Source organism: Esox lucius, chromosome 14, assembly GCF_011004845.1.
Source record: "Esox lucius isolate fEsoLuc1 chromosome 14, fEsoLuc1.pri, whole genome shotgun sequence".
NCBI classification, from domain to species: Eukaryota; Metazoa; Chordata; class Actinopteri; order Esociformes; family Esocidae; genus Esox; species Esox lucius.
Window position 1 is genome coordinate 34148943 of NC_047582.1, and position 26747 is coordinate 34175689.

The 26747-nt window shown below is 42.4% G+C and overlaps 1 protein-coding gene and 1 pseudogene across 1 annotated transcript in view; both read left to right on the forward strand.

Annotated features, from left to right (window-relative positions):
* asap2b (ArfGAP with SH3 domain, ankyrin repeat and PH domain 2b) overlaps positions 1-11679 on the forward strand; it is a 30442-nt gene extending 18763 nt beyond the window's left edge. The window contains exons 17-29 of the mRNA XM_029124985.2: positions 95-189; positions 1000-1189; positions 2103-2188; positions 2935-3050; positions 3627-3694; positions 3979-4089; positions 5220-5619; positions 7545-7649; positions 8302-8548; positions 9147-9208; positions 9431-9543; positions 10061-10180; positions 10322-11679. Of these exons, the coding sequence (XP_028980818.2) occupies positions 95-189; positions 1000-1189; positions 2103-2188; positions 2935-3050; positions 3627-3694; positions 3979-4089; positions 5220-5619; positions 7545-7649; positions 8302-8548; positions 9147-9208; positions 9431-9543; positions 10061-10180; positions 10322-10396 (1788 nt within the window). The 3' untranslated portion in view covers positions 10397-11679. The remainder of the gene's footprint in view (positions 1-94; positions 190-999; positions 1190-2102; positions 2189-2934; positions 3051-3626; positions 3695-3978; positions 4090-5219; positions 5620-7544; positions 7650-8301; positions 8549-9146; positions 9209-9430; positions 9544-10060; positions 10181-10321) is intronic.
* Positions 11680-19250: 7571 nt separating this feature from the next.
* LOC109614620 lies at positions 19251-26066 on the forward strand (annotated as a pseudogene).
* Positions 26067-26747: the final 681 nt, after the last annotated feature.

A 26747-nucleotide genomic window follows, 5' to 3' on the forward strand; every position in this document is an offset into this window, starting at 1 on the left:
TTGGCTACACACCGCTAACAGATGTGAAACCAGGTTAGATGTATAATGTCTGAATGTACACGATATTGAAGTGTCCTCTGCCTGTCTCTCCCAGCTAGCTAAGAATGTGGGCAATGCAGGTTTTAATGAGATCATGGAGGCGGACCTGGCTGCACAGGGCGTGGCCAAGCCCAACCCATCCAGTGACATGTGAGTGATTGACAGTGGGGAAAACCCCACCCCTACAGCTCCATCAGCATCAACCAGGACCACTAGTGAATGGATTTCATTTCACACCAACTCTTTTAAACTCAAAGTGTATAGCATCTAAGTCTAGCATAACAAGGGAGTCCCCAAGTCCTTCTATGGAAGTAACCTATAGCTGTTAATCATATCGATCAAAATATCATATAGTATTACAGTATTCATACAGAGTGGTACATCTCACCATTGCTAATGTTACCAAACATTTTCTACAACCTGAGGCTGTCACATGATATTACAAAGAAGAAGCTACTATCATCTAGTAACCTACAAAACTAAATGTAAAAATAACTAGCTTACTATCTACTGCAGTAACATAACTTTATATCATTTAAATGTGAATTCATGATTCAGCACTGCTGTGATAAACTATATCATTAACTGGGCAGTCTGTTCGATTGGGGAAAAAAACTCCACAGTGGAATGTGCAAGCTATTACCTGTTTGTTTCTTAGGGTGCCTTGAGGCTGGACTAAAGTCAGTACACACAACCTTTAGAAGACAATGCAGCACTGAGGAGTCCCTAAGACATTCCTTAAAAATGGTGCGTGAGTCGATCCGTTAGGGGCAAAAATTTGCGTCTGAGAGGTTTTCTACAAGGAAAACCTAAATATCCCTTTTCCAGCAAACGGAATATAGAACAGAACTGGTTTCTCATGACAAAAGTGCTACTCTCAATATCCTTGTTTCCTTTCCCTGGTTATTTTGAGGTCTGAATGTGTGTCCGTCTGTCTCTCTGGGCCCTTGTCTCCTTCAGGCAGACGCGGAAGGATTACATCACAGCCAAGTACACAGAGAAGCGGTTCGTTAAGAAGAAGTGTGCGGACGCGGCGTCCCGCCTGCGTGTCCTGTGTGAGGCAGTGAAGAGCCGAGACATCCTGTCCTTAATCCAGGTCTACGCTGAAGGAGTGGATCTGATGGAGGTTATTCCCATGGCCAATGAACACGTGAGTTGACTGACACCATCTGCATCCCAAATACCACCCTGATCATCTCATTGTGTCCCACCCAGTCTGGTCACACGAAGTGCACTACAGAGGGAATAGGGTGTCATCTCTCCATAGGGCCCTGGTCATAAGTAGTGCACTACAGAGGGAATAGGGTGTCATCTCTCCATAGGGCCCTGGTCATAAGTAGTGCACTACAGAGGGAATAGGGTGTCATCTCTCCATAGGGCCCTGGTCATAAGTAGTGCACTACAGAGGGAATAGGGTGTCATCTCTCCATAGGGCCCTGGTCATAAGTAGTGTACTACAGAGGGAATAGGGTGTCATCTCTCCATAGGGCCCTGGTCATAAGTAGTGTACTACAGAGGGAATAGGGTGTCATCTCTCCATAGGGCCCTGGTCATAAGTAGTGTACTACATAGGGAATAGGGTGTCATCTCTCCATAGGGCCCTGGTCTAAAGTAGTGTACTACAGAGGGAATAGGGTGTCATCTCTCCATAGGGCCCTGGTCATAAGTAGTGCACTACAGAGGGAATAGGGTGTCATTTCTCCATAGGGCCTTGGTCATAAATAGTGCACTACAGAGGGAATAGGGTATCATCTCTCCATAGGGCCCTGGTCTAAAGTAGTGCCCTACATAGGGAATGGGGTGCCATTTTGTTGTGACTGCACATGACTGGTAAGAAACATGTTTTAAGAATGTGTGCAAAATATTTCACCAAAACCTGGAAACATTGTGTGGCTACTTTAATTGATAGGGCAGCTAATCGCTAGGCTAGCTGCTCTATCAGAACCATAGATAGCTGTCCATGTCCCCTTCCTCCAAATATTTTTTACGAAGTCAGTGTACATGTGTCTTGCTGACAATCTGCTGTTATCTGTGAACATCATTACACCTGTCAATGCTTCTAGGAACCGGGAGAGACCGCTTTACATCTAGCTGTACGAATGGTGGACCGCAACTCCCTCCATATTGTGGACTTCCTGGCCCAGAACAGGTACTAAAGACTGATTGGCTGGGTGAGAAAGATCATAAATCCAAAGCAAACAATGAACAAATAGTGGCTTTTAAAAGAGAAGAGGGGAAGTAATTGAATGGATTAAACCATAAAAATGCATAATAAAAAACAATTTATTTGATATGATCAGATATGGTTGATTCTCACAAGTTAAATGTTAATTTACATTTTGAATGTTAATATAGGAAAGTGTTGCCCTCTGGTGGAGAATGTCCTAACCAAGTGTTGTGTGTATTTCTAAATTAACTATATAATGTGGTCAGAAAAAGTTGATGAACGTGGACTTGCCCCAGTATGAAAGACAATAATTATAGTTGGGGGTTAGAATTAGAGTTAGTTAGTACCAGTACCGTCGGTTAGACCAGTGGTTCCCAACCAGGGGTACTAGGACCCCTGGGGGTACTTGGCCTCTCCACAGGGGGTACTTGAAAACACTCATGACACCATAGACTTACTAGTGAATTGAACATGAGGGGGTACTTCAGGGGTACTCCAAGCAGTGCAAAATCTTTTTGGGGGTACAGTAACTGAAAAAGGTTGGGAGCCACTGGGTTAGACAATAGAGATAGGTTAAGGTTAGGCATGTCTTTTAGGTTATTTAGTTTAAGGTTAGGGTTAAGGTAAGGGTTAGGATTAGTAAAAGCAGGATTTATTAACTAACCCTAACCCTAAGTAAACATGTGTGTGTATATTTGTGTGTGTGTGCGTTCGCGTGCGTGAAACAGTGGGAACCTGGAGAAGCAGACAGCCAGGGGGAGCACGGCGCTTCACTACTGCTGCCTGACGGACAACAGCGAGTGTCTGAAGCTTCTGCTGCGCGGCCGGGCCTCGGTCAGTATCGGTAGGTACCTTCTAGTGACACAGGCCTCGGTCAGTATCGGTAGGTACCTTCTAGTGACACAGGCCTCGGTCAGTATCGGTAGGTACCTTCTAGTGACACAGGCCTCGGTCAGTATCGGTAGGTACCTTCTAGTGACACAGGCCTCGGTCAGTATCGGTAGGTACCTTCTAGTGACACAGGCCTCGGTCAGTATCGGTAGGTACCTTCTAGTGACACAGGCCTCGGTCAGTATCGTTAGGTACCTTCCAGAGACACAGTCTCACCAATTGTTCTCTATATCTAGAGAACCATGGAACACAGACCTTTAATCCCTTCAGAACCTAGACAGATCTGTTGCCCCCCTGTCCTGGCTTCGTCAGCGCTTTGCTCAACCAAATGAACTATGCAGGATCATCATTAAGTGGGTTGGTTGAGTCACTCTGAAACACTTGAATTAACATTTTGTTGTTTCTGTCTTCCTGTGTTCCTGTCTGTCTGTGTTCCTGTCTGTCTGTGTTCCTGTCTGTCTGTGTTCCTGTTTGTCTGTGTTCCTGTCTGTCTGTGTTCCTGTCTGTCTGTGTTCCTGTCTTTGTGCAGCAAACGAGGCAGGAGAAACACCGATGGACATTGCAAAGCGCCTCCGACATACTCAGTGTGAGGAGCTGGTGTGTACTGCCCATCTGGTTATTTTTTTTACATTTTCTTTAGTCCTCTGGAACAAAGATCCATTCTCTCTTTAGGTTTTTGTGCTTGTTAAGATAGCAGGCTAAAGATCCTGAAAAATCTGCAGGCGCTGCCTTTGTTTTCAGGGTAACCACCCATTAATGGGCCCACATTTCAACATACAGGGGTGCATCACTCATTCCCATCATTGAATCAACAACCTTTAGTTTATTTTCTACTCTGAAGTAGATAGAAGTTGACTGTGTGTTGTCTCCGCGGTGTTCAGCTGACCCAGGCTCAGACAGGGAAGTTTAATGTCCATGTGCACGTGGAGTATGAGTGGCGTCTCAGCAACGATGATGACCTGGATGAGAGTGAAGATGAGATGGAGGACAAGGTGAGTTCTGTCCATGTAGACTCTTCACATGTTGACTGGCTGTGCGTATAGACTCTTCACATGTTGACTGGCTGTGCGTATAGACTCTTCACATGTTGACTGGCTGTGCGTATAGACTCTTCACATGTTGACTGGCTGTGCGTATAGACTCTTCACATGTTGACTGGCTGTGCGTATAGACTCTTACATGTTGACTGGCTGTGCATATAGACTCTTCACATGTTGACTGGCTGTGCGTATAAACTCTTCACATGTTGACTGGCTGTGCATATAGACTCTTCACATGTTGACTGGCTGTGCATATAGACTCTTACATGTTGACTGGCTGTGCATATAGACTCTTCACATGTTGACTGGCTGTGTTTATAGACTCTTCACATGTTGACTGGCTGTGCGTATAGACTCTTCACATGTTGACTGGCTGTGCATATAGACTCTTCACATGTTGACTGGCTGTGCGTATAGACTCTTACATGTTGACTGGCTGTGCATATAGAGTCTTCACATGTTGACTGGCTGTGCGTATAGACTCTTCACATGTTGACTGGCTGTGCGTATAGACTCTTCACATGTTGACTGGCTGTGCGTATAGACTCTTACATGTTGACTGGCTGTGCATATAGACTCTTCACATGTTGACTGGCTGTGCATATAGACTCTTCACATGTTGACTGGCTGTGCGTATAGACTCTTCACATATTGACTGGCTGTGTGTATAGACTCTTCACATGTTGACTGGCTGTGTGTATAGACTCTTCACATGTTGACTGGCTGTGTGTATAGACTCTTCACATGTTGACTGGCTGTGCGTATAGACTCTTCACATGTTGACTGGCTGTGCGTATAGACTCTTACATGTTGACTGGCTGTGTTTATAGACTCTTCACATGTTGACTGGCTGTACGTATAGACTCTTCACATGTTGACTGGCTGTGCATATAGACTCTTCACATGTTGACTGGCTGTGCGTATAGACTCTTCACATGTTGACTGGCTGTGTGTATAGACTCTTCACATGTTGACTGGCTGTGTGTATAGACTCTTCACATGTCACATGTTGACTCTGCCTGCTGCTGAAGGACACGACTCAGCCAGCTGATGATCTCTACCTGTCTTTTCTTCACCACCAGCCAATCCCCTACAGACGCTCAGAGATGGAGCGTCCTGTCAGCTGTTTTGTCCCGGTCAGTGGTCCAATGCCAGGTGGTCCAATGCCAGGTGGCCTCATGCCAGGTGGTCCAATGCCAGGTGGTCCAATGCCAGGTGGTCCAATGCCAGGTGGTCCAATGCCGGGTGGCCTCATGCCAGGTGGTCCAGTACCACCTGCTCCAATGCCAGGGGGTCTCAACTTTGCGTCCATAGCCCGGGATGCAGCTAACCTGGCCCGGGACAAGCTGAGATCCCATGTGGCCAGCACCATGATGAGCAACGAGACCTATGGTACCATCCTGGACCCCAGCCCACCCCCATACGGGCCTGCCGGGGCTCAGGGTTCCGTCCCGGTCCTCCCCCCCAGGAATGTCAGCAAAGGTCAGTCAGGCGACAACATGCATAGGTCATAGGTCATGCTCTTGGTTACAGAGAACAACCCCGGTAGCGCAGTGGTCAAATGTAGTCTTTTATAGCATCAGGGTGACCCCACTATCTGTGCTCTAGCCTTGTCTGTGGCACTTGGCTTAACTCTCATTCACAAACTGGCAAATGTATCCATTTCTCTTCTTAATGAAAATGAATCCTGGAATTTTAAATACAAACCCGATTCCAAAAAAGTTGGGACACTGTACAAATTGTGAGTAAAAAAGGAATGGAATAATTTACAAATCTCATAAACTTATAAAATATTTAATTCAAAATATAACATAGATAACATATTGAATGTTGTAAGAGAGACATTTTGTAATGTAATGCCAAATATTGGCTCATTTTGGATTTCATGAGAGCTACACATTCCAAAAAAGTTGGGACAGGTAGCAATAAGAGGCCGGAAAAGTTAAATGTACAGACAAGGAACAGGTGGAGGACCAATTTGCCACTTATTATGTCAATTGGCAACATTATTGGGTATAAAAATAGCCTCACAGAGTGGCAGTGTCTCTCAGAAGTCAAGATGGGCAGAGGATCACCAATTCCCCCAATGCTGCAGCGAAAAATAGTGGAGCAATATCAGAAAGGAGTTTCTCAGAGAAAATTGCAAAGAGTTTGAAGTTATCATCATCTACAGTGCATAATATCATCCAAAGATTCAGGGAATCTGGAACAATCTCTGTGCGTAAGGGTCAAGGCCGGAAAACCATACTGGATGCCTGTGATCTTCGGCCCTCAGACGGCACAGCATCACATACAGGTATGATACTGTAATGGAAATCACAACATGGGCTCAGGAATACTTCCAGAAAACATTGTCGGTGAACACAATCCACCGTGCAAAAAAGAAGCCGTATCTAAACAGGATCCAGAAGCGCAGGCCAAGGATCATTTCAAATGGACTGTGGCAAAGTGGAAAAGTGTTCTGTTGTCAGACAAATCAAAATTTGAAGTTCATTTTGGAAAACTGGGATGCCATGTCATCCGGACTAAAGAGGACAAGGACAACCCAAGTTGTTATCAGCGCTCAGTTCAGAAGCCTGCATCTCTGATGGTATGGGGTTGCATGAGTGCGTGTGGCATGGGCAGCCTACACATCTGGAAAGGCACCATCAATGCTGACAGTTATATCCAAGTTCTAGAACAACATATGCTCCCATCCAGACGTCGTCTCTTTCAGGGAAGACCTTGCATTTTCCAACATGACAATGCCAGACTACATACTGCATCAATTACAATGTCATGGCTGCATAGAAGAAGGATCCGGGTACTGAAATGGCCAGCCTGCAGTCCAGATCTTTCACCCATAGAAAACATTTGGCGCAAATGTTTAGGGTTAGGATTAGTAAAAGAAGGATTGTTTTACTAACCCTAACGTTAGTGAAACAGCGTGAACCTGGAGAAGCCTGTATTAGACAAGAATGGGACAACATTCCTATTCATAAACTTGAGCAACCTGTCTCCTCAGTCCCCAGATGTTTGCAGTCTGTTATAAAAAGAAGAGGGGATGCCACACAGTGGTAAACATGGCCTTGTCCCAACTGTTTTGAGATGTGTTGATGCCATGAAATTTAAAATCAACTTATTTTTCCCTTAGTGATATATTTTCTCAGTTTAAACATTTGATATGTCATATATGTTGTATTCTTAATAAAATATTGAAATTTTAAACTTTGCATTCTGTTTTTATTCACAATTGGACAGTGTCCCAACTTTTTTGGAATCGGGTTTGTAGGAGAATGTAAGTTTGCATTTGCTGTGCACAAAAACAGGATTATGAAATGGGCCTCAAAATATTTGCTGAAATAGACGTGCTCAAATTAATCGACCAACTCTCAGACCTAATGTTTGATCACATGACTGTTACCCAGCAGGCCCCGGGTGGAAACAGACTCCTGTGGAGGTGGTGGGCAGACAGAGGTCCTCCTCGGACCCCCCAAACCCTCAGACTCCCGAGCGCAACAGCTCCATGTATGGTAAGGACGTCATAGTTACACTGTGTTACGTACTGCTCCATGTATGGTAATGATGTCATAGTTACCCTGGGTTACGTACTGCTCCATGTATGGTAATGATGTCATAGTTACACTGTTAACGTACTGCTCCATTTATGGTAATGATGTCATAGTTACACTGGGTTACGTACTGCTCCATGTATGGTAATGATGTCATAGTAACGCTGTTAAAGTACTGCTCCATTTATGGTAATGATGTCATAGTTACACTGTGTAACATACTGCTCCATGTATGGTAATGATGTCATAGTTACACTGTGTAACGTACAGCTCCATGTATGGTAATGACGTCATAGTTACGCTGTGTAACGTACTGCTCCATGTATGGTAATGGCGTCGTAGTTACGCTGTGTAACGTACTGCTCCATGTATGGTAATGGCGTCGTAGTTACGCTGTGTAACGTACTGCTTAGTGTCCACTTGAATCCCTCTTTAAATCCCTCATTACCTCCAAAATAGCCGGAATTATGCAGATCACTCATTCTAAAAGGTGTTGGAGACATTCGGCTGCGATCTGGGTCTATGGCCCCCCCTTGCCAACTGCACAGTTTTCGAACCACTGCTGTAGTCTGATTGAACAATTGATTGCTATTCCACTCTTTTCTAATTCTAGTGCTTCCACCGGCTGTGCCCCCTCCCACTTTGAACAAGAGGACCAGTGTTATGGAGTCCAGGAGCTTTAAGGCTCCTCCACCACCTCCTCCAGGAATACCTGCTCCTCTGCCCCCAGTTAACCCAGCAACAGTCCAGTCATCAGCCCCCCCTCCACCCTCCTTCAAACCCACACAGCCCCCTCCTGTTCCTGCACACCATCCCAACAGCAGGGCCACAGGACCCAGGTCCCCTAAATCCCCCACTAGGTAAGCACTGGGCAGGGTTTATCAGGTCTCTTGAATCCCCCACTAGGTAAGCACTGGGCAGGGTTTATCAGGTCTCTTGAATCCCCCACTAGGTAAGCACTGGGTAGGGTTTATCAGGTCCCCTAAATCCCCCACTAGGTAAGCACTGGGCAGTGTTTATCAGGTGCTTTAAATCCCCCACTAGGTAAGAACTGGGCAGGGTTTATCAGGTCTCTTGAATCCCCCACTAGGTAAGCACTGGGTAGGGTTTATCAGGTCCCCTAAATCCCCCACTAGGTAAGCACTGGGCAGTGTTTATCAGGTGCTTTAAATCCCCCACTAGGTAAGAACTGGGCAGGGTTTATCAGGTCCCCTAAATCCCCCACTAGGTAAGTACTGGGCAGGGTTTATCATGTCCTCGAAGTCCCTCACCAGGTAAGAACTGGGCAGGGTTTATCAGGTCTCCTAAACCCCCCACTAGGTAAGCACTGGGCAGGGTTTATCAGGTCCTCGAAGTCCCTCACCAGGTAAGAACTGGGCAGGGTTTATCAGGTCAGTAGGAAAAGCCATGCATTATGGCTGGGTTATGAATGAACTGACACGTTGTTTGTGTGTTTAGTTCTGAAAAACCAACAGCTAAAGGTCCTCCTACCAGACCGCCAGGGACTAGTGATCGACCAGGTAAACAACACTACACTGAACACAATTTAATCAGTGTCAAAAGACCTTGATATGAAACGTGTCGCCAATAAACGTGAAGGGAATTAGACTACATTCCTTTTAGCTTTATTGTTAGTGATATTTTAATTGAGTTCATTGTGTTAATGGTTTTCATGTAGTGATTTATTTATGGATTTTACTGTGTTAATGGTTTAATGTAAACCATTTTGTTTGTTTGAGCAGTAAAGAATGCACCGGTCCCTGGTTCCCCTCACAGTACCAGACCCATCCTACCTCCAATACCCAGTACTGGACCCACCCCTCCTCCTACACCCAAGCCCCGCATCATCCAACCTGTGAGCTCCTATTAATAATAATTATAATAATAATATAATAATACACACGACCATCCACCTGAAAACTCTTTCCAGCTGAACATTCTGACCTTGCAAACAAATAAAAATCTGAGTTCCATCCGTTTCTTGTGGCACCCCTGAACCTAATTTTGATTGGGATTGTAAATATTTGGGATTTGTCTGACAAATTGTCACTTTTAGACAAGGTGAGATCACCTTCTTAAGACAGTTTGGAGCAGCTTCGGAATTTCAATGAGGTGATCCTGTGACCAGAGTGTACCTTTTAAATAAATACTGACATGGAGAAAATATAAACCTAGAAACTGTTTCACATTTCAATACATCTTTTCAGATATTTCCCAGAGTGCCGTCCTGTATTTCTGTATTTGTTACAGAGACATAGTTATTCTGGTCCTATTTATACTTATTATTAAATTATTGTACCACCTGGACTGATTAAACACTATTTATAGAAACTACAAAAGCTTCCTGCATAACGGTGTATTTTCTCCCTCAGAAACAAAAGCCCAAGAGGGTGAAAGCCATCTACAACTGTTCAGCCGATAACCCAGATGAGCTGACTTTCACAGAGGGAGAGACGATCGTGGTGGACGGAGAGGAGGACCCAGAGTGGTGGGTGAGTAGAGAGAAACGCACGACACACTCAAATACACACACACACACACACACACACACACACACACACTGACACACTCAAATCATCAAGTGTTGTTCCATCTGTACCACTGATTACATCCCTGTCCTGTCTGTTTTGCAGTTTGGACACATTGAGGGGGAGCCCACCAGAAAAGGGGTGTTTCCTGTCACCTTTGTTCACTTTGTCTCTGACTGATCCTGATGGTGGTGCAACCCGTCAGTCACTGCTGTGCTGTGTTCATCTGTCTGGGCTGTGTTCATCTGTCTGGGCTGTGTTCATCTGTCTGGGCTGTGTTCATCTGTCTGGGCCGTGTTCATCTGTCTGGGCCGTGTTCATCTGTCTGGGCCGTGTTCATCTGTCTGGGCCGTGTTCATCTGTCTGGGCCGTGTTCATCTGTCTGGGCCGTGTTCATCTGTCTGGGCCGTGTTCATCTGTCTGGGCTGTGTTCATCTGTCTGGGCTGTGTTCATCTGTCTGGGCTGTGTTCATCAGTCTGTGTCATGTGTGTGATATTGCCATTGTGACAGAGATTTGACCTGTTATTCTCAGCCAACCAAACAGCCAAAGAAGATGTGTCCTAAATCAGTCCCTATTCCTTACATATTGCACTACTTTTGAAGAGAGACATATAGGTCTGTGTGCACTATGTAGAGGTGTTGGGAATTCATCACACTATGTGACTTTCCAATAATGTTCTACAGTGCTGAAAAAAGTGTGACAAACGTTTCGCCACATTTACAGACTGAGGCAAAATGTTGAGAAACCACACCTCCTCATAGTTTGGTAGGATGACCGGAAATAACTGGAGCAAAATTCTTCACAGGCTACGGCCAGGATACATTACAATCGGGCTTCGTCCACAAGGAGCATTTTAAGACAATGTTTCTGTGTCTCTGAGAGCACATTCACTGGACTCTGCATACAGTACACCTACTCAGTCATTGTTTTTCCTTCAAACGACTTGCCCCAATCTGCAGTCGGATTGAATCCCAGACTACTTCTAGGGTGGAAGGTGTCCTAGCTGTTAAGAGGACTGGGTCAGTAACTAACTAGTCGCTGGTTTAAACCACCATGCTGACATAATGGGAAATCTATTGTGCCCTGGAGCAAGGCACTTGAACCAAACTGCTCCTGTAATTGAGCTCTGGATAAGAGCATCTGCTAAATGACTAAAATGTAAATGTCTGTATTCAAAGATCCCATTTGCTGCTCGTACACAGTACCTCTTCCAGTCAGGCGTTGTGGCAAGATTCAGGTTGGGGTCAGGTGGTTTAAAGGCTGGTGTTGGACCGATGATGGAGACAAGCTTTCCAAACTGTGTGTTGCTACTGAGTCGTCAGATGGGAATTGTATTAATGTAAACATATTTAAACATACTGAGCTGTTATTCTACTGTTGATTGAGGTGGTATTACACAGTCAACACACTGCTGTTTATTACCAACCTACCATATCAGGGAGTTCAGACAGAAAACACAATGTATGAGTTTAACCATATATCAGAGAATGTATGTACCTGTACAGCCCTGTACATGCAAGTCTTGGCATTCGGTTCTCCTCCTTTAGGGAAACTCATTGCCATCACATGATCGTGTATATGATACTAACATACCTTTGATATTATTTATGCAATTCCCATGGAAATGAGCTAGGTATGCAGAATCGACCCCCCCCCCCCCCCCCCCCCCCCACAAGGAACACAGAATGGAACAGGTGAAGGCAGGAGCTGTGTGTGGGCGTGCACATGCATGCTAGTACGAGCTCCGACTGAGATAGTTCCCTGATGGTTCTATAGACAGGTTTACAATCTGACACGTGATTGGAGCGATCCTGCATCAGCTGATGTGTTGCTGACCAATTACCACTCAGGTTTCCTGGCTGAACTGGCTACGCTAATTCAGACATCTCTGAGTCAGACAGTAAGGAATCTGCAATCATCTGATTTCAGACTTCACCTCCTCTCTGATTTTCCCAAAGTAACTGAGGGTGATGTATCATAAACACTTGTCACAGAGACAGATTGATCATCCCTGACAACTAGTCTTGATAGAAAACTGCTTTTTGTTTGAACCTGATATGAAAATAAATGTCACTCTTCAAGAGAGCGTGTGAATATATGGGTCTGGCTGAAGGTTTAACGGTTAACTCTGATGTATTGTTGTAGCAGAAAAATGTTAAATAAATACAAAATTTCCTACAAAAACCTCTTCCTTTATGTTCTCTAAACTTGAATTGGCTCATCATGTGTTGTCTTCAATGTATATTTAATATTTTATTCATTTAGTTGAAACTCTTATCTGGAGCAGCTCACAACTCAAACTTGATTTCATCCATTTAGCACATGTAGTGCTGTTGCCAAAAACAGAGAGGGGAGGGGATAAATTAGCCAGTTAAATGACAGATAACAGGTCAGATTTGTGGTCAGTCTACTTGTAGACAAGGATTCTGAAGATAATGGTTATACTGTATAATATCACATGGATTGTTGGAATACAGAGCCCAGAAAAATACTGTCCAATTACATATGAACTCCACTGGACATTACTTAAATGAAGCAAGAATCGAGTCTTACTATGAATTATTTGCAGCACTGGATTTGACAAACCTTTTAAACTAGACATTCATTGTCTACACCACTGTGAACATTTCACTTTTAATACTAATGTCTAATTACTTGACTTGTGTGTGTGAGAGAGAGAGGGTCCTCTTCTAATCTATTCGGCACCAAGTTAGAGAGCTGTCATACAGTTAGTATACTTTGAAATTCTTCCCGGATTCAGTTTTTTAAGATTTCATCAGGTTCCCTTCTTCCTCTTCCTTAAACACCAAGACAGTCTGGTCCTCATCATCATGATGAACCTGAATACTGGCTGCTGTTGGATGGAATTCCTCAAGATTGTCCATTAGAAAGAACCAGGTTAAGCCTGGAAACTAGATCCCAGAAAGAGAGTCCATGAAGTCATCACAGTGCTTGTTTAATACATAAAACAATTAGAAAAAGGTTCTGGATTGCTACTGGCAGTTATCGCAGGCTGTGGTATGGCTGATTTAAAAATAGAATGAGAAAATATAGGTTAGTCCAGGGAAAAATATGTTGGCTTCATCACAATGACAGTAAAACAAGACATGTTGATATATCTACAGTGAAGAAAGTATGTTTGACAAAATGTATGAATACAAACCAGGAGATCAATAATCTAATAATCTAATCTGTTCCCCATTTTATTGATAATGAAGTGAAATGTAGTGATCTTGTAGTGAGAACCAATCTTTGAATTGATGTTTCTTTATTTTCATACCTTTGTATATATGCTCTTTTTTAAAGTGCGTGAATCCCCATGTGATAATGTGCACTGGCATACCATAGCTGAGTGCTGTGCTGTGATGCTATCGCTGCTAGCCAGCTAAGTGTCATTTCAGCTGAAGGCAAAGCCTTACAGTCATTTGTAGCACGGTGTTGTTCATGCACATTTTACAAATAAATCAAACCTTCAAAATAAACTCTCCCATGTCAGTGTATTTCAATGTGTATAATATGTTCGAAAGATAGTTAATTATAACCAATGGCAATTTTTATTATTTATTTTTACAGGTTTTTATAGACAATATTAAGAACAATTGTAAACCATAAAATGTAGAGACTGGTTTGTTAATTATATTTACTTATAAAAATAAACTGGACCACATCAAAGAATCCTCCATTTGCAGCAATTACAGCCATGCAGACCTTTGGCAATCTAGTCATCAATTTGTTGAAGTAATCTGAAGAGATTTCACCCCATGCTTCCTGAAGCACTTCCCATGAATTGGAATGGCTTGATGGGCACTTCTTATGTACCATACTGTCAAGCTGTTCCCACAACAGCTCAATAGGGTTGAGATCCGGTGACTGTGCTGGCCACTCCATTATAGACCGAATACTGCCTCTTCCATAAATAGTTCTTGCATAGTTTGGAGCAGTGCATTGGGTCGTTGTCCTGTTGTAGGAAGAAATTGGATCCAATCAGGCGCCGTCCACAGGGTGTGGAATGACATTGCAAAATGGAGTGATAGCCTTCCTTCTTCAAGATCCCTTTTACCCTGTAAAATATCTCCCACTTTACCGCCACCAAAGCACCCCCAGACCATCACATTGGCTCCACCATGCTTGACAGATGGCGTCAAGCGCTCCTCCAGCATCTTTTCTTTTGGTCTGTGTCTCACGAATGTTCTTTGGGATCCGAACATCTCAACGTTGATTTGTCTGTCCATAACAATTTTTTCCAATCTTCCTCAGTTTTGCACTCCTCTTTCTAAGATGGTTAGAGACAGTTTGCGCTGTTCTTTGAAGGGAGTAGCATTTTACGAGATCTTCGTTTTTTTGGCAATTTCTCCCATAGAATAGCCTTCATTTCTCAGAACAAGAATAGACTGACAAGTTTCAGAAGAAAGTTCTTTGTTTCTGGGCATTTTGAGCCTGTTATCAAACCCACAGTTGCTGATGCTCCAGATACTCAATTAGCCTCAAGGCCAGTTTTATTGCTTCTTTAATCTGCAGAAGAGTTTTCAGCTGACCTAACATAATCGCAAAACGGTTTTGTAATGATCAATTAGCCTTTTAAAATGATAAACTTCGATTAGCAAACACAACATGCCATTGTAACACAGGACTCATGTTTGCTGATAATGGGCCTCTGTATGCCTATGTAGATATTCCATTAACAATCAGCCGTTTTCAGCTACAATCATCATTTACAACATTAACAGTGTCTACATTGTATTTCTGATCAATTTGATGTTATTTTAATAGGCAAAAAAATGCTTTTCTTTTGAAAACAAGGACATTTCTGAGTGACGCCAAACTTTTAAACGGTAGTGTCTATATTCATTTTCTAAAAATGATTCTTTGCATTTGCTAAAACAAAATAATAAAACCACCTTCGACTACAATTTACAATCTTTAAAGTGAATTCAAGACATTGCCATTCACTTCAAATGGCTTTTATTTTAAAAAAGAAAGAAAGAAATCATAGTTCCACCAGCATAATATTCTGCTGCTAGCAGAACGGTAATGTGCGTCTGTCTGTCACTTGGAAACTAAAATGAGATAAGTAAGACGTTATTTCTCTTGTCAAATTCAAAGGGCTTCTGTGTTAAGAAACTTAAGAAACTAAACCAAAAAGGCACCATTTTGGCCGCAGAATGTTGTTTCTCCTACAGCATCCAGCTGCAGACCCACTTCTCGCTAAACACGATCTCCCGCTAAACACCACCTCTCATTAAACACCACCTCTCACTAAAACAATGACGTAATTTCCTTTTTGTCCCGTCCCAACCCAATCCCCCAAAATAAGCTTAAATGTGTATTGACAATGACAATCTAAATCAGCATATATTTGCATAATTTGCATTAATTACTCCTCTACCAATGTGTCTTAAATCAACTGTTTCCCATTGTTAGAAATCAGCCGTTTCATATAGTGGTTGTAATAATTATCGCAAACCCGTTTGTCAAGGGAGAGAGAAAGTATATTATTTATTGCAGCATTAGAATGTCTTGTTCATGAGGTTACGGACCTGGTCTTCCTAACACAACCTCAATCTCATCTCACTCAATCTCTTCTCACTGTAATGTTGGTTACAAGCTGATATATACATTGAAGGGTGTGTCTGCCTAGCAAAGATCAGGTTTCCATGACAGTAACCCCCATGCCAAATGGTCAATGTAAAACATTCCTGGGGTTAGTAGAGCGCCACCTACAGAGAGTTAATCTAAACAGAGAGGTTTCTGTTCTCATTATCCAGGCACATTCACCTACAATGAAACGTACATTCACATTGTAATTGTTAATGCTCAGATTCCACACCATGTTTAGCCATCCAAATGTGCAGTAGTTTAAGGTGCAACAGCAATTATATACATGTTTATACATAAAATGTATAATGCGTAATTTGCATGAATTAAGCCTAAAACAGTACCACTGTTCAAGCTACAAACTACAAATATTGTTTCTCATTTTTTTCTAAACTTAAAATTCTTAAAAACATTTATTAACTATGTCCAAAAATACATGAGAGAAAAATAATCGGTACCATTTAAGACAGACACCCAACCAACTGTACTTGCCATGTTTTATTCACTTTCCTGCCCTGAAACTGGCATTCTGGACACTGACCAGGAGCAGAGGGGTCTGTATATTCTCATATCCCTGCAGAACCACTGAGAAGATTACATTGAAAATAACATTGCGCCTTCTTGGACCCTGCTGGCTTTCGCAGAGCGCCCACGCGTTGCGTTCCCAGCGTACCCCACACAGTCTTTAGAAGAAGCCATTCCACTTCCTGCAAATCAGAATGTCCAAGGACACACAGGGCTTCTCCCTTAAAACCTGGGGCATCATCTACACATTCACCACACCTAAACCAAGAACAGAAGGCGAGTCATTACAATGAGCAAAATAATTTGTTGATTGGTGTTGATTGGTACCTAAAGAATATATGTATATTTTTTTTAACATTGCAGAAAATATACAATGTGTGTCCCCAAACTCACTCCTGTGCCCCTGCTTCAAACCGGGTTGCTTTGACCTCCATTATATGTCCTCAATTCTGTGTAGATGGCATTATATTAATATTATATAATATTCGCTTATGACAAAAAACGAGTTGATATCATATGATTAATATCGGCCGGATGTGGACAAAACTAATAGTTTTCATACTAGTCACATATGCTCAATCAAAAACATCTGTTTACGCGCACGAAAACAAAAGGAAATTACCTAATTCAACGTCACATTTGCTCGCCCAAAAATAAAAAGGAAATGACCGAATAGAAGGAGTTCACCTGTTTGAGCCGGATTTAACTAGTCTAGCGGTGATTTAGTGAGAGGTGGGTCTACTGTGGTCTGCCGGCTTGCAGCTGGATACCTACCGTTTTTCGCGGGGAAAAAACGGTAGGTCTGTAACTTATAACATTCAGGATAAATTAATAATTATGTCAGGCATGTACATATGCGCGAAATCATTCTTTCAACATCTTTTAAGATGGATATGTTAACAGCGAATGTCTGTCGAATGTGTGAATATGAAACCTCGGTTATTTCAATAGGTGTGTCCGATAAAATGAGTAATTTTAGGGCATACGCAGATGTATAAAACCATCAGACACGTATACAGACTCTTTTTTCAGCAACGGATGAGCAGTGAAAAGGTAAATTTTTTTGTACATTTGAATGGAACATTAAAAAAGGTTTGACAGTATTGACAGTATGTCTCTGGGAAAGTAATTTGTTTTCATCACAAATACGGTCAACAGTGATGAGTGGACATAAGGTGTATGTGAAAAATGTTTTCAAAACAAATTAGTTCTTTCTGAATACTGTACGTTCCCCATTCTAATCATATTGATCATGGGAATCTAGTACACTTGTGTGCGAGAACCCATATTTGAATTGTTTCATTAGTTTTATACTGTGACATTTATTTCAGAACATGAATCCTGTTTAGAGTGGGCTGCTTTTTTTTAATGTACAGATGATTACCGTATGGCTCTTTTTTGTTGGTGCTATGGTACTGTAACTATCCAGCTGTTACCATTACAGTTTCACTATGTGTAGTCATATTTTATTAGCGGGTTCACCATTTGGTTCATACTGATCATCCCAATCAGTACATAGGTTCCCCTCCTCACAAGGAACATGGTTGTCAACATTGGGACCTATAAAGTCCACTATTTAGAACTTTTGGGGGGGAAAAACATGAAATAAACTTTGAATGCTACTCTTATATTTACAAATGACCAATCTTAATGTACATTTATATTTGGCATTCATGGACAAAGCCTTTTATGTGAAATCGTGACTGCTCATGACCAATAAACAGTGATATGGGTGTGGATTTGAACATGAATGGAAAGTACAGTGGATATGAAAAGTCTACACACCCCTGTTGAAATGCCAGGTTTTTGTGATGTAAAAGAATGAGACAAAGATAAATCATGTCAACTTTTTCCACTTTTAATGTGACCTATAATGTGAAGAATTCAATTGAAAAACAAACTGAAATCTTTGGAAAAAATGAAAAATAAAAACCTTACAAAAACCTGGTTGCATAAGTGTGTACACCCTGTAGTAGGATTTTCCTGACATTTTCTTTGTTGCATCTCAGAGCAAAAGCCATGGTCCGCAGAGAGCTTCCAAAGCATCAGAGGGATCTCATTGTTGAAAGATATCAGTCAGGAGAAGGGTACAAAATAATTTCCAAAGCTTTAGATATACCATGGAACACTGTGAAGACAGTCATCATCAAGTGGAGAAAATATGGCACAACAGAGACATTACCAAGAACTGGACGTCCCTCCAAAATTGATGAAAAGACTAGAAGAAAACTGGTCAGGGAGGTTTCCAAGAGGCCTACAGCAACATTAAAGGAACTGCAGGAATTTCTGGCAAGTACTGGCTGTGTGCTACATGTGACAACAATCTCCCGTATTCTTCATATGAATGGGCTATGGGGTAGGGTGGCAAGACGGAAGCCTTTTCTTACAAAGAAAAACATCCAGGCCCGGCTGAAGTTTACAAAAACAAACATCAAGTCCCCCAAAAGGAGGCATTTTGCCAAGACGAATGGGCAGCACTAGTAGCACCTGCAAGAATTCAGGGCCTCATAGACTGTTAAAAAAGACTGCACACTGTCATTGATACTAAAGGGGTCATTTAATTTTTTTTCATGTTTTGTTTTATGATTATGCCGTTCTCTTATTACCTATAGTTGAATAAGATCCCACAAGAAATAAAATAAATGTTTTGCCTGCTCACACTTTATTTATTTTTTTACATTTTTTTTCTTAAAAATGTAACCTACAGCTCTGGGAAAAAAACGAGACCACTGCACCGTTTTCTTTCCTTTCCGAAAAAGTTGAAAAGGAAAGTTTTAAGTGCGGAAAGTTTTAAGTGTTCAATTTGCAGTGGTCTCTTAATTTCAACCCTTCTGATCCTCACTGAAAACCTTCCTTTTTGACATTTCTGGGAATGAAAGAAAAAGGTGCAGTGGTCTCTTAATTTTTTCCGGAGCTGTATGTGCAAACGTATATTGGTGCCTACATGTATACATGGTTTCATACGCGCGTAGACATATGCACAGTGGTACACACGCTTTGTTGTTTATATAGCTTATTGAAGTCCCTTTTCACCTGACACACACACACACACACGCGCACACACACACACACACTAGAGAGTGTAGGGACTCATTTCACGTCATTTCAGATGAGCATTCCAAGTTTCTTGTCTTTTGTATTCCGCTCATGTCATGAATTGAATTTGAGGACATTGCCTTAAGTGTCTGACTGCCCAGTTGCTAGTTTTAGTGTGAAGTATCACACCTTGACTTGAGTAACGTGTGACTACAAAGTAGGTGTATCTGTTTCCAGTTAACTGTCTGTCTTGTTATGGAAATTCTTGAATTGATGTATTCTTAGTCCTATACATGTACAAATGGGTTACTAGTTAAAAGTTCCTATGTTTAGATAAGAAAAGGAATGTAGGAGAGGGGGATCTGGTATTTGTTCATGGTCATCCTTGAATGGTGCTGGTAGACAGATTAATGGATATCCCAGTGATCTATCTGCTAAAACCATCAGTTTATCTGTTCTGTCCAGATGCTGTGTCCCCCTTAGAGTTTGAAAGGTTACCCACAAGGTCCTTGGTTTAATGTGGGGGAGGGCAGCCTGCCCCTTGGTTAAAACTTAGGTATACTGACAGAACACAGGGAATGTGTATTTTTGATATTGGACAGCTGGGCAGTATCTTTCCACACCCCTTTCAACTGTAATAAATACAGACTGTTCATGTATTTACCTCGGAGACTCCTCAGGGCATTAGTCTGTAAGCTTTTGACTCGTCTCTCTAATTGCAAATAAACTGCTAATTATGCCAAGAACATTTTGTCTCTCTACTTACTCCTTTGAGTGTTTATCCATGGAATAACCGTCACATTTTGGAGGTTCGTCCTTTGGTTACTTAACCTGGTGTCTCAAACTCATATCCTAGCGGTTCAACCCTGCACGGCCGGAGACTGGGTCTCTGGAGCCTGAATCCTGAATCCTCCCCCGATGGTGGGCTGGCTACGAAAGGGGTGAGAGTCAGGGCGCCCGGCTGAAATGAGATTGGGGATTGATCAGTACAGGTACCCGGAGACTAATTTTGAATTCAAGAGGTAAGGGCACAATGCAGTTAAATATGGTTCTGGTAATATGTGTTAGGGCACATTTAAAATCTGCAGGCGCGGTTAGGGCCTTGAACGTCTCACTTACGGGCCGACGGGTCTATTAACGATGTTTGGACACGTTAATTGAGAAGTGTTTTGGCACTTCTATGCGTTGTGGTGCGGGTATATGTGTTAGGGCACGTTAAAGTAGTTCTGACCTGCGGGGCATGCTCACATTAATTGAGATTACAAAAAATTGGTCTGTTTTTCGCCACTCATGATTTTACATTTGATAATGGGTAAGTGTTGTGGTAAATACAGTCTGATATTCTTAAGTGGAAGTGACAGGCTTTACGAACCTCTTTTAACCTAAACGCAACAGGTTTGCATTTGCTGTCCTACCTGACGATTACCTCTGGTAATGCCCCTCTGTCTTCAGACCTGGGGGTTCTCATCTGCATCAAGTGTTCTGGAATCCACAGGGAACTGGGCGTCCACTATTCCAGAATACAGTCTCTAACCCTGGACGTCCTGGGCACATCAGAGCTCCTGGTAAATGCATACAGCACGTGACGATACGGTTGTACTCTACAAATCTGGGTTCAACTACTGTTGGAAATGTTTCAAATGGGTTTTGTTATAGCCAGGCCAAATGGCCATAATGATAGACGCTAAGGAAACTCTGTCAAGCGGTCTTCATAGTGTATTTGAACCCTGCTCTAATTGCATTAGTAGTAGTAGTATTTTGGTAGTATTAGTAGTATTATTATGATAGTAGTTGAACCAGAAGCATTATGTTAGTGGCATTATGTGGGTAGTATTAATGGTAAAAGGGGTATAGTATTTTTATCATTAGTATTATTTTAGTAATATAGGTAGTAGTAGTATTTTGTTACTTTAAGCCGTAATATCATGATAATAGTTTATGAATAGCGCTGTGCTAGTAGTATTAGTTGTAATATTGTGGTTGCAGTATTACAAGTAGCCAACATGGTACCAGATCTGTTTGTTTGCCTTTATTGAAAGTCATTGGCTACACACCGCTAACAGATGTGAAACCAGGTTAGATGTATAATGTCTGAATGTACACGATATTGAAGTGTCCTCTGCCTGTCTCTCCCAGCTAGCTAAGAATGTGGGCAATGCAGGTTTTAATGAGATCATGGAGGCGGACCTGCCGAGTATTGCTAGCAGCGTACAGCCCAATTGTACAAGTGCGCAACAGAGAGTCAACAACAAGCCAGTGACTCTTCCCCCAAAAGGCATTTCCATTCCTTCAGTGTCCTTACATCCAGGTATACCTTCAGAGCCTCGGTTAAAATGTGTGATGTGGCAGCACTGCGGTGTAATACCACCCACCAACCACACGGTGTCAGTAAAGGACTCATGAACGAGTGGTGCCACTAGGAATCATTGATACCTGATTACATGGAACCAAACACTGTGGTTTGTAATACTTAAGAAACTCATTTTGTGATACTTTACTTTTATTTTTTTATTCAAGCTCTGTTATACTAATATTCCACAAAGTCTCATTCCAGATATACATCCCATTTTAGTTATTTATCAGAGAAATAAAAATAATTTTCAAGAGCACAAAAGGTTGACTGGCTGTCTGTATAGACTCTTCACATGTCATATGTTGACTCTACCTGCTGCTGAAGGACACGACTCAGCCAGCTTAAGATATCTACCTGTCTGTCCTTTACCAGCCAATCCCCTACAGACGCTCAGAGATTGAACGTCCTGTCAGCTGTTTTGTCCCGGTCAGTGGTCCAGTACAAGCTGGTCCAATGCCAGGGGGTCTCAACTTTGCCTCCATAGCCCGGGATGCAGCCAACCTGGCCCGGGACAAGCTGAGATCCCATGTGGCCAGCACCATGTTGAGCAACGAGACCTTTGGTACCATCCTGGACCCCAGCCCACTCCCACACGGGCCTGCCGGGGGCCCAGGGTTCAGTCCCGGTCCTCCCCCCCAGGAACGGCAGCAAAGGTCAGTCAGGCGACAACAATACATAGGTCACAGGTCATGCTCTTGGTTACGGAGAACAAACCCGGTAGCGCAGTGGTCAAATGTAGTCTTTCATAGCATCAGGGTGACCCCCACTATCTGTGCTCTAGCCTTGTCTGTGCCTCTGGCTGAACTCTCAGTCACAAACTGGCAAATTACTTTAGGAATATATCAATTTCTCTTCTTAATGAAAATGAATCCTGGAATTTTAAATAGGAGAATGTAAGTTTGCATTTGCTGTGCACAAAAACAGGATTATGAAATGGGCCTCAAAACATTTGCTGAAATAGACGTGTTCAAAGTAATCGACCAACTCTCAGACCTAATGTTTGATCACATGACTGTTACCCAGCAGGCCCCGGGTGGAAACAGACTCCTGTGGAGGTGGTGAGCAGACAGAGGTCCTCCTCTGACCCCCCAAACCCTCAGACCCCCGAGCGCAACAGCTCTGTGTATGGTAAGGATGTCGTAGTTACGCTGTGTAACGTACTGATCCATGTCTGGTAATGATGTCATAGTTACACTGTGTAAAGTACTGCTCCATGTATGGTAATGATGACATAATAACGCTGTGTAACATACTGCTCCATGTATGGTAATGTTGTCATAGTTACACTGTGTAACGTACTGCTCCATGTATGGTAATGATGACATAATAACGCTGTGTAACATTCTGCTCCATGTATGGTAATGATGTCATAGTTACACTGTGTAACATACTGCTCCATGTATGGTAATGATGTCATAGTAACGCTGTGTAACATACTGCTCCAGAATAGCCAGAATTATGCAGAATTATCACTCATTCTAATTATCACCCCCCCCCCTTGCCAACTGCACAGTTTTCGAACCACTGCTGTAGTCTGATTGAACAATTGATTGCTATTCCACTCTTTTCTAATTCTAGTGCTTTCGCATGATATGATAAAAAAAATGACAGACCTCTACATGCTTTGTAAGTGGGAAAACCTGCAAAATCTGCAGTGTATCGAATACTTGTTCTCCCCACTGTAAATATTTGGGATTTGTCTGACAAAGTTTGATGTCACTTTTGACAAGGTGAGATCATCATTTTAAGACAGTTTGGAGCAGCTTCGGAATTTCAGTGAGGTGATCCTCTGACCAGAGTGTACCTTTTAAATAAATACTGACATTGAGAAAATATAAACCTAGACACTTTCACATTTCAATACATTTTTTCAGATATTTCCCAGAGTGCAGTCCTGTATTTGTTATAGAGACATAGTTATTCTGGTCCTATTAATACTCATTTTTTTTATTATTATGTACCACCTGGACTGTTTAAACACTATGGAAACTACAAGAGCTTCCTGCATAACAGTGTATTTTCACCCTCAGAAACAAAAGCCCAAGAGGGTGAAAGCCATCTACAACTGTTCAGCCGATAACCCAGATGAGCTGACTTTCACAGAGGGAGAGACGATCGTGGTGGACGGAGAGGAGGACCCAGAGTGGTGGGTGAGTAGAGAGAAACGCACGACACACTCAAATACACACACACACACACACACACTGACACACTCAAACACACACAGACACACAATCATCAAGTGTTGTTCCATCTGTACCACTGATTACATCCCTGTCCTGTCTGTTTTGCAGTTTGGACACATTGAGGGGGAGCCCACCAGAAAAGGGGTGTTTCCTGTCACCTTTGTTCACTTTGTCTCTGACTGATCCTGATGGTGGTGCAACCCGTCAGTCACTGCTGTGCTGTGTTTATCAGTCTGGGCCATGTTCGTGTGTCTGGGCCGTGTTCGTGTGTCTGGGCCGTGTTCGTGTGTCTGGGCCGTGTTCGTGTGTCTGGGCCGTGTTCGTGTGTCTGGGCCGTGTTCGTGTGTCTGGGCCGTGTTCGTGTGTCTGGGTCATGTGTGTGATATTGCCATTGTGACAGAGATTTGACCTGTTATTCTCAGCCAACCAAACAGCCAAAGAAGATGTGTCCTAAATCAGTCCCTATTCCTTACATATTGCACTACTTTTGAAGAGAGACATATAGGTCTGTGTGCACTATGTAGAGGTGTTGGGAATTCATCACACTATGTGACTTTCCAATAATGTTCTACAGTGCTGAAAAAAGTGTGACAAACGTTTCGCCACATTTACAGACTGAGGCAAAATGTTGAGAAACCACACCTCCTCATAGTTTGGTAGGATGACCGGAAATAACTGGAGCAAAATTCTTCACAGGCTACGGCCAGGATACATTACAATCGGGCTTCGTCCACAAGGAGCATTTTAAGACAATGTTTCTGTGTCTCTGAGAGCACATTCACTGGACTCTGCATACAGTACACCTACTCAGTCATTGTTTTTCCTTCAAACGACTTGCCCCAATCTGCAGTCGGATTGAATCCCAGACTACTTCTAGGGTGGAAGGTGTCCTAGCTGTTAAGAGGACTGGGTCAGTAACTAACTAGTCGCTGGTTTAAACCACCATGCTGACATAATGGGAAATCTATTGTGCCCTGGAGCAAGGCACTTGAACCAAACTGCTCCTGTAATTGAGCTCTGGATAAGAGCATCTGCTAAATGACTAAAATGTAAATGTCTGTATTCAAAGATCCCATTTGCTGCTCGTACACAGTACCTCTTCCAGTCAGGCTTTGTGGCAAGATTCAGGTTGGGGTCAGGTGGTTTAAAGGCTGGTGTTGGACCGATGATGGAGACAAGCTTTCCAAACTGTGTGTTGCTACTGAGTCGTCACCTCAGATGGGAATTGTATTGATGATGTAAACATATTGAGCTGTTATTCTACTGTTGATTGAGGTGGTATTACACAGTCAACACACTGCTGTTTATTACCAACCTACCATATCAGGGAGTTCAGACAGAAAACACCATGTATAAGTTTAACCATATATCAGAGAATGTATGTACCTGTACAGCCATGTACATGCAAGTCTGGGCATTCGGTTCTCCTCCTTTAGGGTAACTCATTGCCATCACATGATTGTGTATATGATACGACCACAGTAACATACCTTTGTTATTATTTATGCAATTCCCATGGCAATAAGCAAGGTATGAAGAATGGCTCATCATGTGTATAGGCTTCAATTAATATTAAATATTTTAGTAATTTTAGCTCAAACTGTTATCTGGAGCAGCTTACCACTCACTTGATTTCACACATTTAGTAAATGTAGTGCTTTTGCCAAAAACACATTTAGTGGCTAAGTTAGATGAGTTCGAGGGGCTAAGTTAGCCAGTTAGATGACATATGTCAGATCAGATTTGTGGTCAGTCTCCTTGTAAAGACAAACTCAAGGATTCTGAGAATAATGGTTATACAGTATAATAATACATGCAGTGTTGGAATACAGAGCCCAGAAAAACAAATGTCACTGTTCAATTACATATGAACTTCACTGAACATTACTTAAATTAAGCAAGAATAAATTCTTACTATTAATTATTTGCAGCACTGGATTTGACAAACCTTTTAAACTAGACATTCACTGTCTACACCACTGTGAACATTTCACTTTGAATACTACTGTCTAATTACTTGACTTGTGTGTGTGAGAGAGAGAGGGTCCTCTTCTAATCTACTTGGCACCAAGCTGGAGAGCTGTTATACAGATGTTATACTCTTTAGTTTCCTACTTTTGTTAAGTTTTTGTCAATAAATCAAATTGAATCCATTTGGCGGGAGATTTCCCTGTGTTTTTTCTGGAGTGAGCGGGAGATTTCCCTGCGTTTTTTTTTTGGAGTGGGCTGTTCTACTTCCCAGCTAACACGTTACGTAACTACGACCAACCTTGACGTTATGGATTGGTAATGTCATGACATTGCCTTCTCAAAAAGTTGTGGCAACGTTATCCGAAGGTAATTGCATGACCAGATAATTGGTAAACTTCCTTACCTCCTCAGCACGTCGCAGGCGGAATTGCACGACGTACTGGCAAGGTAACTACTTACGTACCGGTTTGGTAACGATCCTACATAACTCCAACATTCTCTGAGGTAAATTAATGACTTACCTGCTTAGGGTGTAGCAGAAACGTAATTACAGGACGTACTGACAATGTAACAACTTTCGTATCAGTTTGTTAACGATCTACAACCAGGAAATATTAACTAAGACATTCGTTGCTACAATGTTCTTTGCTTACAATGCTTACTGCCACCACATCGGAAACCAGGTATTCCAAATATTTCAAAGTTCACCTGAAGATCTTTAGAGTCACAAGAATTCCCCAATCACCGCAATTCAGACCAATTCAATATTTACGTACGTAACTATATGACATTGCAGCAACCGGAAAAGTGAATTTCGTCACCTGTACGTCGTGACAACATTATGTAAGGGAGTTTTTCCTAGC